The sequence below is a fragment of the Mixophyes fleayi genome, chromosome 1 (assembly GCF_038048845.1).
Source record: "Mixophyes fleayi isolate aMixFle1 chromosome 1, aMixFle1.hap1, whole genome shotgun sequence".
In the NCBI taxonomy this organism is placed as follows: domain Eukaryota; kingdom Metazoa; phylum Chordata; class Amphibia; order Anura; family Limnodynastidae; genus Mixophyes; species Mixophyes fleayi.
The window spans coordinates 170,875,437-170,888,545 of record NC_134402.1 but is presented as its reverse complement, the minus strand read 5'-3'; the positions used below and the strand labels follow the sequence as shown (position 1 = coordinate 170,888,545).

Sequence of the window (13,109 nt, the reverse complement as noted above, 5' to 3'; positions counted from 1 at the left end):
TTTAACAGTGTAGACATTATGAATGTCGATATTTTGGGGTAGAAATATTCACTGTTAACTTATCAACTACATCCAATTGGGAATTACATACACGTTTCCTCCCCACCATATGTATTAAGGAGCATTACTCTTGCAACCTAGCTATATTTTCCACATGGTCTAAAAGATTGTATTGTTGACTCCTCTCCCTTTACCCCTCCGTTCTCTTTTCCCCATTCTACTCAGCCATAAATAAGAAGTTTTTCCTCTATGCACCAACTCAATTAGTATTGTATAATATGGGAGCACTAATTTTTATTTGTGCCGTACATCATGTAACCTACTGCCTACTTTTTCCCATTGTTTCTGTAACCTCCTCTAACAAAAAAAAAAAAAAAAAAAAGCATAATCTTCACACACAGCTGTCTTTCCTAATAAAGGTTTATATTTAAACAAACCTCACATTCACTAAACTATTTCTAAGCCCATCACCATTTAGAGAGCTTGTGATTAGCATCAGTGCTCTGTGTATGTATACTAGATACACGTGCAGTGTGTCCCAGTGGTCTTTTCTCAACCATTTCATCTGTTTTCTTTCACAATTAGAGGAACACACATCAGAGAAAAGGATTATACACAGATTTTATATAATGGATTAACAAAGTTAAGCTTCTTACTGTGCCCTATGGACCAAAATAACCAGTTAGGTAGCTGGTAGGCTTATTATTTAAAGCAGAAATACTTAGAAGGACCAGAAAGAGATGTCCATTTGAATCTGTAAGGTACTCATATCGCATCCATGCCAGAGAAAATCAGGTACGTTTTTACTGCTAAATATTACAGAAAATTGATTGGTATACATAGTTTCTTTGGATTATAAAGATTCAGCTGCTTTTCAAACGCTACGACTTGGTATGTATTTTTACACATACTTGTTTTCCTTCATTTAAATACAATAAAAAAATGCTTGTAGGAGAATAACAGTTGCCAACTATTACAAATCTCCAAAGACAGTCTGTTTTTTTGGAAAATTTGTCCCTGGACAACTTTGTCCCTGACAGTGTCAGTATCTTTTTCAAGCAAGTTGCACAATAGCACTTTCCTTGTTATCTTGGTGTCTTCTGGTTGAAGCATTTGGTTCTGTAATTTGGAGCACCATGCCTAACATATACTAAATTTCATTAAAAAAATTACCTCTTTCCAAACACGGACATCACTGAATGCTAGCAATTGTTTCTGGTTTTTCGAAGTCCCTGGATAACAGGTTTTCACATAAAAGATCCAATTCCTCTATTAAATATATATTAATTGATCCTGACATGTTTAGCAATAGTACAGTGTATGAGAAATAAAGCTATATAGATGTAAAGGGCACAAGAAAACAATATTTCATACGATATTAGCTGGTATGACCTGTTTCTTGTATTGTGCTCCCTTCTGTTTTAGTAATTTTAGAATATTTCACCCATATAACCGTTGCACCCTTGCACAGAAGTAGTTAGGGAAACATATATGAAACTGCTATGCAAAATTCCAAAGTACATGTACTCTGGGGCTGGCCAGCAAACTTTAGCCTGGGGGGCGGGACTCAGCTCAGCAGCCTATAAGGAACATTTTAAAAGAAAAAAAAAATGTAGGTAGCCAAGTGACCCAGCCCAAGGTAGCCCACTATGGTACCGGCCCTAGGGGCAAATGCTCCCCCTGACCACCAGCCCAGCCAACCCCTGTTTGTAGTGGAGTATCAATTAATCAGTATAGTCTTAAAGTAAACACACCAGTTATAAAGAATTCTGACTAACAAAAGTAAATGTTTAGATACTGTAGGGTAGCAGTTGCTTCCATATCATATAACTACTATATTTACTTATAAATGTAGATGTATAGATTTACAGGACACTTCAAATTGCATGAATTCAACTTTGGTAACACAATTACAGGTCTTCTTATGATTGCAATTTCTATATTGTAAATTCTAGCAAATAGTACTGTCATCTTGCATATACATTCAAAACCGTATATATATTCTGCAGCGGTGTTCTTGGCATATTCAATTTCTTTGCTGGTTGTACAGTACCAGAAAATAGTTTTAGGGTAGCATGTATGTATATTTTCAGTACTTTTCTTTATATTCTAGCTACATTTTGTATATAAGATATATATTGATTTATTGTATATGTATCCTTATGTATGCAATTGAATTGGCAATGGCTACCTTTAGAAACACATGTTTATCAGTTTATTTATTTATCAGTGGCGTAATTAAAATGTCAGCTCATATTTCAATGCTAAATATCTGCAATGTAATCAATTTAATTTGCTTTATTCTAGTATGAAGCATTTCAAGTATATCTTTTTTGCTGTACTTATCACCATCATTCAGCAGTGTAAGGCCCAGTCATGTGTGGTAGATTCTTTGAAAGTGAAGGAGGACTTTGATATAAAAAGGGTAAGAAATATTTTGTTATTTAATAACAGATTAAGTATCAAGCTACATATGACTTTTTTTAATAAAAAAATTTAGTCTAGCTTAGAAAGGGTGCAGACATGATATGGGGTGGTAATTACAGGAATAGAAAACTTGATATATCCAATCTGTGTGCTCCATTTTTCCAACCTACAACTCACAAATTACATACCAGGTTGATAAAAATATAATTTACTAAATATTAGTTAGATACTAAACAAATTGTTCCTACTAGCAGAACTGGTCACAAAAAAATGTATAAATAAAAATTTGTTTTAAAGAAAACCACCATCGTAAAGTGTAGAAGTCCTTTCCGCATGAAACCACATTGGTTCTTTAAAATATCAAATATGTATATGTAAATTTTTCTAACCGCTCCACAAAAGACAGCGGGAATCTATTTTTTACACTTGTAAAATGCCACTGAAATCAATAACTCGTGCTAATTAGCATAGTTCAGTAACAGGTATTATACAGGGAGAAACTGATTAAAGACCACACAACCCAAATTTATTTATTTGGAATTCCACACCTATTGTGAATGTCCTACCCCTGCCACTTCTACCCCTGTTGTGCTTTATGGAGAAGCTCTGATGGTGATACATTGTACCCCACAGTAAATGGGAACCAGGGTGGGGAGTATTTTCATTCATTTTTTTTTAATAAACAATTTAACTCCCCTCAACACACAAACCAAAACCCGTAATAACAGAATTTACACTACACAGACACTTTGCCTCCTTCACCCGGTCAGTTGTGCGTACTGCAGACAAGTTAGGCATTTCCTGTGTAAATATAACTTGTTCTGATAACCGATACTATAAAAGCAGTGTACTTTACATTGTTGTTCAATAAATAATATCTATTTTAAGTTTCAGTTAAATAATACTGGTGAAATTATGCACCTGTGGTGTGTATTAGGTAGATTTTCACAAATAAGAATCAATGTAAGAGAAACAGAGAGAATCAGTGTACTCCCGCCAGACTCCCCTCCCATTACAACCGCTCTATCGTTGTCAATAACACTACCATCTCCTCTGTCACCCAACTCCGATGCCTAGGTGTCACTCTTGATTCCTCTCTCTCCTTCGCCCCCCACATCCAATCCCTTGCCCAAGCCTGTCGCTTCCAACTGCGCAACATCGCACGCATCCGGCCCTTCCTCTCTCGAGATGCCACCAAAACAATCATCCACTCTCTCATCATCTCCCGCTTCGATTACTGCAACCTTCTCCTCACTGGCCTCCCCCTCTCCCACCTTGCCCCTCTCCGCTTCGTTCTCAATGCGGCTGCTCGACTCATCTTTCTCTCACGCCGCTCCTCTTCTACCTCCCCTCTCTACCACGCCCTTCACTGGCTCCCCTTCCCCTACAGGATCCTTTTCAAACTCCTCACCACTTACAAAGCTCTCTCCCAGTCTACTGCCCCCTATATCTCTAACCTCCTCACCACCTACACTCCGGTCCGCTACCTGCGCTCGGCCAATTACCGTCGCCTCTCCTCCACTCTGATCACCTCTTCCCACTCTAGAATCCAGGACTTCTCCCGAGCTGCCCCCCTACACTGGAATGACCTCCCTCATTCCATCCGTCTCTCTCCCAACCTGTGCTCCTTCAAACGGGCACTTAAAACCCACCTGTTTCTTAAAGCTTATCAACCAGCCACCTAACCCTCATCCACTCTTTTCGTTCTCCCTCTCTCCCCTGGCCCCTCTCTTCTCTCCCTCTGCTTCACTGGCTCCCTTTCGTGCCTGTTTTTGTTTCACCCTCCCTTAGGATGTAAGCTCTTATGAGCAGGGCCCCCCCTCCCCTCCTGTCTCCATACCGATTCTCCTGCTCTGTCTTTACTCCATATGTCTTCCTGGAGTTCCTGAAGCATTGGTACTTGTGTTTATTGTTCTGTACTTTGTGTGTATTGTGTACGGCGCTGCGGAAACCTTGTGGCGCCCAACAAATAAAGGATAATAATAATAATAATAATAATAATACTGTAATTTGTCAAAACATGTGTTCTAAATATGTATATTTGTATTTTTTGCATTGTGATAAATAGTATGGAGGGAAATGGTATGCTGTTGGGAAAAAGGACCCTGAAGGCCTCTTCCTTCAGGATAACATCTCTGCTGAATACACAGTTGATGAAGATGGCACAATGACTGCATCGTCAAAGGGCAGAGTTAAACTTTTCGGGTAAGTAAAAGAATAAAAAAAATAAATTAAAAAAAGACAGGAAAGTTATATAATTGTCCAGACTCAGTGGCAAGAGTAGCCTGGAATCATATTTAACCCTTTATAACTCTATAAAAAGTAGTCTATTTTAAATGTGAAGGAAAATAAAGCATTTACAGCATAATTTCTAGAACTGCTGAAGCTCTAAGTCATCTTTTTAATGTAGATTTGTGCTTCCAGGGCAGGATGTATCAATTGAATATAAACTTTTTTGCATTTTAATTACCTCGTGGGTCAGAATTCAAGCAGGTTTCCTAAGTAAACTTTAGCACCCCTAAACCTGCTACTTAAGGATTTTATATACATCAGTATAACAGAACAGTGGCACATTTTTACATTTCATTCTAATAATTTATTGCCATCTCTAACATTTACATTCATAGGTTCTGGCTCATCTGTGCAGAAATGGCTGCTCAATACTCTACACCAGACCCATCCACCCCAGCAAAGATGTATATGACCTACCAGGGTTTGGCTAGTTATCTATCCAGTGGAGGCAAGTTGAAATAATCTGTATTGTTCAAACTAATATGAAATGTTTTAAGTGTTCAGATTTACATTTAAGCCTTAAAGAAAGATGGATGTCAGTAAGTTGCATGGGCAGCAATTGCAGTGTCCAATTTTTTATAGCTATAGATATGAACAATGGTCGGTCCTAACAACTGGGTAAGGTGGACAGCAGTCAGTAATATATGGCATAATACACACCCTTACAGTGGGAAATATAAGGATAATAGAAGTCACAGAGTAATTCCGTGATCACATAAAATCACAAGACTTCAGGACCAGAGTAAGAGGAAAGGAGGTACATTCATTTTTTGGGGGGATAGCGCACAGATTAAACCTCTTCTGCCATCAACACACACCAACACACATAATAACGGGCTTGTTTACTAACTGTAACTAGCTTTAGTTAGATGAATGCAATCTTCGTAAATGAACCCTAGAGTAACACTGACAGACCTACATTGATAATGCTGCCACTGCTCTGAAGCCAATCATGGATATATCAGATCTCGTGGAGATAAAGAGTAGCATGATCTGTACATACGACTTCATGCCACAATGACTTCCCATTTACAAAGTATGCTGTGCTCCTGTGGTGTGGCGCTCAGTGTCAGAGCAGCGTGAAATTTTAGAGGAAAGTAAGCTTACTGTGGTATAGAGGCATAAAACAGTAAAATATATATTTGGCTCTTTCTAATATCAATGATATCTTTTATAGCTAATTATTCACCTATTGTAGTGATAGGTGTGTTAGATTATTATATTTGGAGAGTGTCATCACTTACATTGCAAGAGTGATGTCACCTTGCATTTGGTGAGCAGTGATGTAATTTAGGTCACATGACTCACTGTGAAAGTGCTCCATGATGGAATGTATAATGTCAGTGAAGGTAAAATACAACTTTGTAGGAGGATCAACTCATACAAATAATTTGTTATATTTTACATTCAAACATATGTATTAAAAGGAATAATGTACAAATTACTGTAAAATGAAAATTTTCTAATGGTGGGGTTCAGTCTAAGGGAAGGAGGCGCAAGACTTTCTTGTGCCTATTTTTAAGATGATTTCATTGTAACAGATGTAATGGTAACATTTCAGGTTTTAGCGAACTGAGCATTTTAATTATCTGTACATTTCTAAATAGGAAAAAAGTAAACAAATAAATCTAAATAACGTCTTTATAGGCCAAAACCCTAAGCAATGTTTTGTATTTCACAGGCGATAACTATTGGGTAATTGACACAGACTATGATAACTACGCAGTCACCTATGCCTGCCGTACTCTAAAGGAAGACGGAACATGCAACGATGGCTACTCCATTATATTCTCACGCAATGCACGTGGATTTTCACAAGCTATTACAAGGATTGTGCGCCAAAAACAGGAAGAAATTTGCATGGCTGGACAATTTCAGCCTGTCCTCCAATCTGGTAGGTTTCCATATCCATTTTCCAAATGATAAAATCTCAGTCACATGACAACAGCTGCTCATGAATTCTCAAAATGTATTCGCTTAAAGGTGTTCTAGATTAATACAAAAAAGTTATCTTTTTTGTGGACGTCTCAAGGACCTCTCAGACATAACATAAAGCCTGGAGTAAAATATATTTTTCACACAAAATGGTAAAGTTCTTAAAATATTTTTCATGTTCAGGTTTTTATAAAGGTCTATGGTCCATTGTTTGCCCAAGTGATCTAGAACACTGTGGCCTCATTTGAATTCAGTATTTCATACTGCTTCTTTTCACATCTGCTAATTAGCAGGATTAGTAACCAATGAAAATACTTTCTATTTTGTTATACATTTTTATAAGCAATATATACAACAAAACAGAACTCATGGGGCCTGATTCATCATCCTCATTTATATAGCGCCACTAATTCCGCAGCACTGTACAGAGAACTCACCCACATCAGTCCCTGCCCCATTGGAGCTTACAGTCTAAATTCCCTAACATACATACATACCCACACATACACACACACACACAGAGACTAGGATAAACTTATGATAGTGGCCAATTAACCTACCAGTATGTTTTTGGAGTGTGGGAGGAAACCGGAGCACCCGAAGGAAACCCACGCAAACACGGGAAGAACATATAAACTCCACACAGATAAGGCCATGGTCGGGAATGGAACTCATGACCCCAGTGCTGTGAGGCAGAAGTGCTAACCACTAAGCCACTGTGCTGCCCCATTCACTAAGGAAAGTAAAGCAAAAAAAATGAATACGTTTTCACCTTTGTAAAATCATATTGCATTGGAGGGGGAGGTAAATTTAAAATGTGGGGACAGATTTATAATTGGGGAAGGGCATGTCCTAGATCAATGTCAAATGTCAGTGTAAACGTAAAGCTATCAAGTATTTGTGTCCTACATAAAAAAAAGCCAGTATTTAACTTATGTTTAAAATATTAAATGCATTTGCACCCCTTAAATTGCAACATTGTCCTGGAGAAATCTTACAAATTTTTTTTGCCTTACTTTCCTTAATGAATCAGGCCCATAGTGCGTAAGAGGGTTACAAGCCCATGTAATCTCAAAATCACTGCTGTAGCACTTGTTTATATAATATTGGAGTGCCAGGTGGGTGTGTTTTTTTTTTTTGGTTGGGGGATTGTTAACAACTGAACACTTGACCCTTTTATGAATGAATAGTTGGTAACTTAGCAGAGTTGGTAAATCTAGGCTGTGTGTAATATTTCAAACTATTTTCTGTTGACAGGAGCCTGCTAGAATACTGTTTTTCAAGAACATTCTTTGCTTGACTATGGAAAGGAAGCACCTTGACTTGCATGACCACTATTTTAAGAAATGCGCAACTTTTTCACATCTAAAGGAAGTGTATTTTTTCAGAGTGCAATTACATGTTTAAATAGGATATGTTTAATTGTATTTCATGTCATTCATCTAACTATGTGCAAAAACATCATATTTTTCATATGTTTTAAAAGATCAGCATGTTTTGTTAAAATAGAGATCAAACATTGTGAGTACTAATAGAATTCTATCTTTTTTGTATAACTGTTCTGATAACTAACAATTCATATTTTTCAAGACTTCTTATACTCAATTAAAAATATGTTCTTTCACAATGTTTGAATGTTCAAAATAATGTTCTGTTAATGTAATGCTGAATATATTTTCTGTTAAAGTAAACAGTCCATGGGGTCTATGTATTAAGGCAAATATGGAGGAAAGACTGGTACATATCCACTCTTCATCATCATCATCATTTATATAGCGCCACTAATTCCGCAGCGCTATACAGAGAACTCACTCACATCAGTCCCTGCCCCGTTGAAGCTTACAGTCTAAATTCCCTAATATAGACTCTTCCTCCACATCTGTATTCTCGTGGCTTTGAGCAGCCACATGCTGGTTGGCATGGCAGGAAGATGAGTTGCCCGTACATCAAAATCCTCTAACACCTCTGCTCCATTTTTCAGCAGTGTTGCATTATAAGACATAACAAAATTATTATGCATGGTGCCGCTCTGCTCCAAAAATGTTGTACTGCCCCATGTATTAATAAGTAGGTAACCCACCTTAATACAATTAAAACTATTTCAGGGAGTTTGTGCTTCATAAGAATTTAGAGAAAACATGATGTTTGTTGATTTAAAGTGTAAACTTAAAAAATAAATTAAAAAAAAAGGAACATTAATAGGATTCACAAGCCAAAACACTCCCATGATTGTGATTTTCTTCTACTGATACTTTTCCAACCCTCAAATCATGTGCTGATAGAGCAGTGCTCAAACACGCAGACCGCTTAGCTCGCTGAATAATAATCATCAGAGGCTTCTATAGATCCATTTTCCTTGCCATTCTGCCTCCTTAATACATTATAATGCACTATAGTAGTCAGCACATTATAGTAATAGTTTCCACTGTGGTACATAAATATAGCAAATGTTGTAGAAAATGCATTTCTCTAAGGCCCCCAATGTTTCTTGGATTCTCATGTTTAAGATACGCAATGTATTCTATCTTGGGATTCCAGAACAATGAGACACTGCTACATTGGTGTTCCACAACAATGGGAGACTGACACCTTGAATCCAGGCTGAGAGAGAGTGACGTGGCAATGGGATATTCAGATGGGGAAAAACAGTACAAAAACTTTACCTAAAAATTCTATTTAGCAAAATATGTAACTTCACAAATAAATGGTGAACTACAGAAAAAAAAAAAAATTCAAAAAAATACATTTTAGAAAAAATTCTCACAACATTCTTTAGAGAGCACTAGGGACTGCTGTATAATATGTATACTGCTGGTGCAGAACACGGGTCTTCATGACCATTTTTTGCAGTTCGCAGGAAAAACAACAGATACAGGGAGAATGTGTTGTCGCAGGGGGAGAGGATAAATGGGGTAAAGTATACCCACAGGGAAAGAGAGGAAGTGTGTTGCTATATGGGGGAGAGTTGATGCAGTGGGCATGTACTACTACAGAGCTGATGCAGTGGGCATGTGCTACTACACAGGTGATGCAGTGGGCATGTGCTACTACACAGGTGATGCAGTGGGCATGTGCTACTACACAGGTGATGCCAGTGGGCATGTGTTTCTAGAGAAGTGAAGGAGACCAAATGTATTATGGGGAGGGTCATGACTTGCTCCCTATGTAAGGTGATCACACCCTTTACACAGAATTGGATGACCAAAGCTGGTTTTCGTTCCCGTGTGGACTTTTTAACAATGATGGGAGATATGGCATAACAGCAGAGACGTTCCTGTTTTCCAACAGTAAATTCTATGTATTTTACATGTTTAAGCAAGTTAAGTTTTATTGCGGCACCTTCAAATGAGCACTGTCTCTCTTAAACCAAAAATGGTTGTGCACCCCGGATCTATACCATTGTGTGACCAAATTGTATTTACATATGAGTTATACTTAATAAAACAGATGCTCAGGGCTGAGCAATTATAAGCAACTTATAGGTCTAGTGTTTTATAAACTCTTCTAAATCAATTCTGTATATTCTTCTAGAAGGCTATAGGGTCCAGGAACGTCCCAGTAGTTGACAGCACGGACTCTGTATGATCCAGATACTTTGGCACTTTCTGAAGAGAGAAAGAAATGCTGAGAGTCATCTATTTAAAAAAAAAAGACAATAATAGTCAAATAATATTTTAACTAAACTGTACATGGGAGGTCTTTAGCTAAAACAATACAGTAGTCATTATCTAAGTTCTAAAATCTGTATTACTGGTTTGTTCTTACCTTCAGAAATATATATTTATCATAATTTGTCTCCCCTCCTGTCCAAAGTTCATTGGAACCTTGTTGAGTCATGTAATCTTTGTGTGTGCACCTTGTATGAATATTCTAATACCTGTCCATGCATCTTTCAAGCACTCTCTCTTTCCAAACCTGCTCCAATAAGCTCTGTTAGCACTGCAAGATATAAGTAATGCGTAGCAATGCCAGAGCCATAATGACATTTAGCAGTTACAACAAAACCAATCAGCCTACTAGTTGGCTGTTGATGAAGTTTTCTGTTGGTGGGGAAACACAGGTGCATTGCTTTTCTAAAACCATTATAATAACGCCACTATCATTTTTTTCTGTTCCCGAGTCTCAATCTTGTAAATGGGCAAAACTTACCATAATGTGTCACTGAAATGGATTGCCCACATATGGCAGTGTATTTAAGTTTATTGTTGAAGTAGTTATATGAATTTTGAAGGTGCACACACAGTAGTAGAGAGACATTATTTACAAGTGGAAATCTAATTCTATAGAAAACGTTTTTTTTTGTTTTTTTTTAAATCAGTCAAGTGAATTTTATATGTAGTCAAGATTGCTATTTTTACAGTGCAACAATGCTATTGCAACTCTGAATTCATAAGTTTAACCTAGGAAACAGAATGACATCACATAAGTATGCATCAAACTGATATAATTACTGTAACAGTAATTTGCTTTGTAGATGTGCAGCAATGACTACTGATTACAAAATCACGTTAATAAGAAATATAATCACAAAAGGCTCACCAGGGCTGTATGTAAACAAAGTAAAGAATATATTTTTTGTGTTTATTTGGCTGAAGTTAAAACCATCAAGCAAAAACTCCACTTCATATGTTTTCAGACATCTGCAAAACAGGAACCACATGAATTTCATATATTTGAATTACAGGTAGTAGACATAGAAATGGAAATATAGTCTCTTAAAGCCTGATGCGTAGCGTAAATTGCCCAAATGCGCACTGCACATGCCCACAAACAGAACAGACACATATATGCCAGACTTGCGGATATCTGGCACTTGTGCCTCATTACAACTCAGGTGCAAATACCTGCTGATGAGGGTGACTATCATCATCATCATCATTTATTTATATAGCGCCAGCAAATTCAGTAGCACTTTACAATTGGGAACAAACATTGATAAAACAATACTGGGTAATACATACAGACAGAGAGGTAAGAGAACACTGCTCGCTAGCTTACAATCTATAGGACAATGGGAGTTAGAAACACATGGGCATGTGCTACATCATATTGCACAATGGACCAGCTAGAACGCAAAGGTAAAAGTATTGAGTGGGCTCTGTGTGTTGCAATGTTGGTCAGAGGGTTGTTGTCATGCGTTAGCTGTGTAGAGGATGGTAATAGGGTAATCTAGGGAAATTAAGATGGTGGTTGAGGAATATCATAACCTTGTCTGAAGAGGTGGGTTTTCAGTGAACGCTTGAAGGTTTGAAGACTAGAGGAAAGTCTTACTGTGCGAGGGAGGGAATTCCACAAAGTGGGTGCAGCCCGGAAAAAATCCTGTAACCGAGAATGGGAGGATGTGATGAGAGTGGAGGAGAGATGTAGATCTTGTGCAGAACGGAGGTGTCGAGTGGGGAGATATTTCGAGACCAGTGAGGAAATGTATGTCGGTGCAATTTTGTAGATGGCCTTGTATGTTAGTATAAGAATTTTATAATGGGTTTCGTTGAAATACAGGCAGCCAATGTAGAGACTGACAGAGTGGCTCAGCAGAGGAAAAATGGTTAGTAAGGAAAATCAATCTAGCCGCTACATGCAAAATAGATTGCATAGAGATGATACTGAAATCCAAAAGAGCTTATTAGTTTTCCAAGAGAAGTGGTGTTGATAGAGAATAGCAGAGGACCTAGGACTGAGCCTTGTGGTACTCCAACTGATAAAGGAAGCGGAGCAGAGGTGGATCCTGAGAAATTAACACTGAAAGAGCGATTAGATAGGTAGGATGAGAACCAGGATAGGACAGTGCCTTCAAGACCTAGGGATTGTATCGTTTCTATGAGGAGAGAGTGGTCAACAGTGTCAAATAAAGCAGAGAGATCCAGGTGAATTAGAAGAGAGTAATGGTTATTATTTTTTGCTGTGATCAAATCATTGACAACCTTGGTCAGCGCAGTCTCTGTGGAGTGTTGAGAGCGAAAGCCTGACTGAAGAGGATCCAACAGGTTGTTTGCTGTAAGAAAGTGTGTGAGGCGAGTGTAGGCAATTCTCTCGAGAAGCTTGGAGGGGCATGGGAGCTGGGGCGGTAATTTACGAGAGAGTTGGGGTCAGAATTTTGTTTTTTTAAAATGGGAGTAATCACTGCATGCTTGAATAGTGATGGAAAAATACCAGTAGAAAGAGAGAGATTACAGATTTTAGTTAGAGGGGGAATGAGAACAGGAGACAGGGACATACCAATTTGTGAGGGAATGGGATCAAGAGGACAGGAGGTAGAGTAGGAAGATGAGAAGAGAGTAGAAACTTCCTCTTCATTTGTGGGATCAAATGAAGAGAGACTGTCAGAGGGTGCTACAAAGGAATTGAGCCGATTGCCTGTCAAGGGAGATGATACCATTTCAAGCCTGATCTTATCAATTTTGTCCTTGAAATAGGAAGCAAGATCCTGTGCACGGATGCTAGTTGGAGGATTTGGG

General features: G+C 38.0%; 2 protein-coding genes across 3 annotated transcripts in view; one reads left to right on the top strand and one right to left on the bottom strand.

Moving 5' to 3' along the window:
- Positions 1 to 652: 652 nt before the first annotated feature.
- Positions 653 to 8,872, top strand: LOC142144758 (purpurin-like). The gene is made up of 6 exons (XM_075203927.1): positions 653 to 795; positions 2,308 to 2,425; positions 4,496 to 4,632; positions 5,055 to 5,167; positions 6,401 to 6,613; positions 7,912 to 8,872. Exons 1-6 carry the CDS (start codon positions 779 to 781, stop codon positions 7,920 to 7,922), a joined length of 609 nt encoding a protein of 202 aa, XP_075060028.1. The 5' UTR covers positions 653 to 778; the 3' UTR covers positions 7,923 to 8,872.
- A 440-nt stretch (positions 8,873 to 9,312) lies between these two features.
- IDUA (alpha-L-iduronidase) overlaps positions 9,313 to 13,109 on the bottom strand; it is a 117,927-nt gene continuing 114,130 nt past the window's right edge. For both annotated transcript variants that reach the window (XM_075203914.1, XM_075203906.1), the window contains 2 exons: positions 11,194 to 11,294; positions 9,313 to 10,259 (listed from right to left, as the gene is read on the bottom strand). In XM_075203914.1, coding sequence (XP_075060015.1) covers positions 10,159 to 10,259; positions 11,194 to 11,294 — 202 coding nt within the window. In that variant the 3' untranslated portion in view covers positions 9,313 to 10,158. The remainder of the gene's footprint in view (positions 10,260 to 11,193; positions 11,295 to 13,109) is intronic.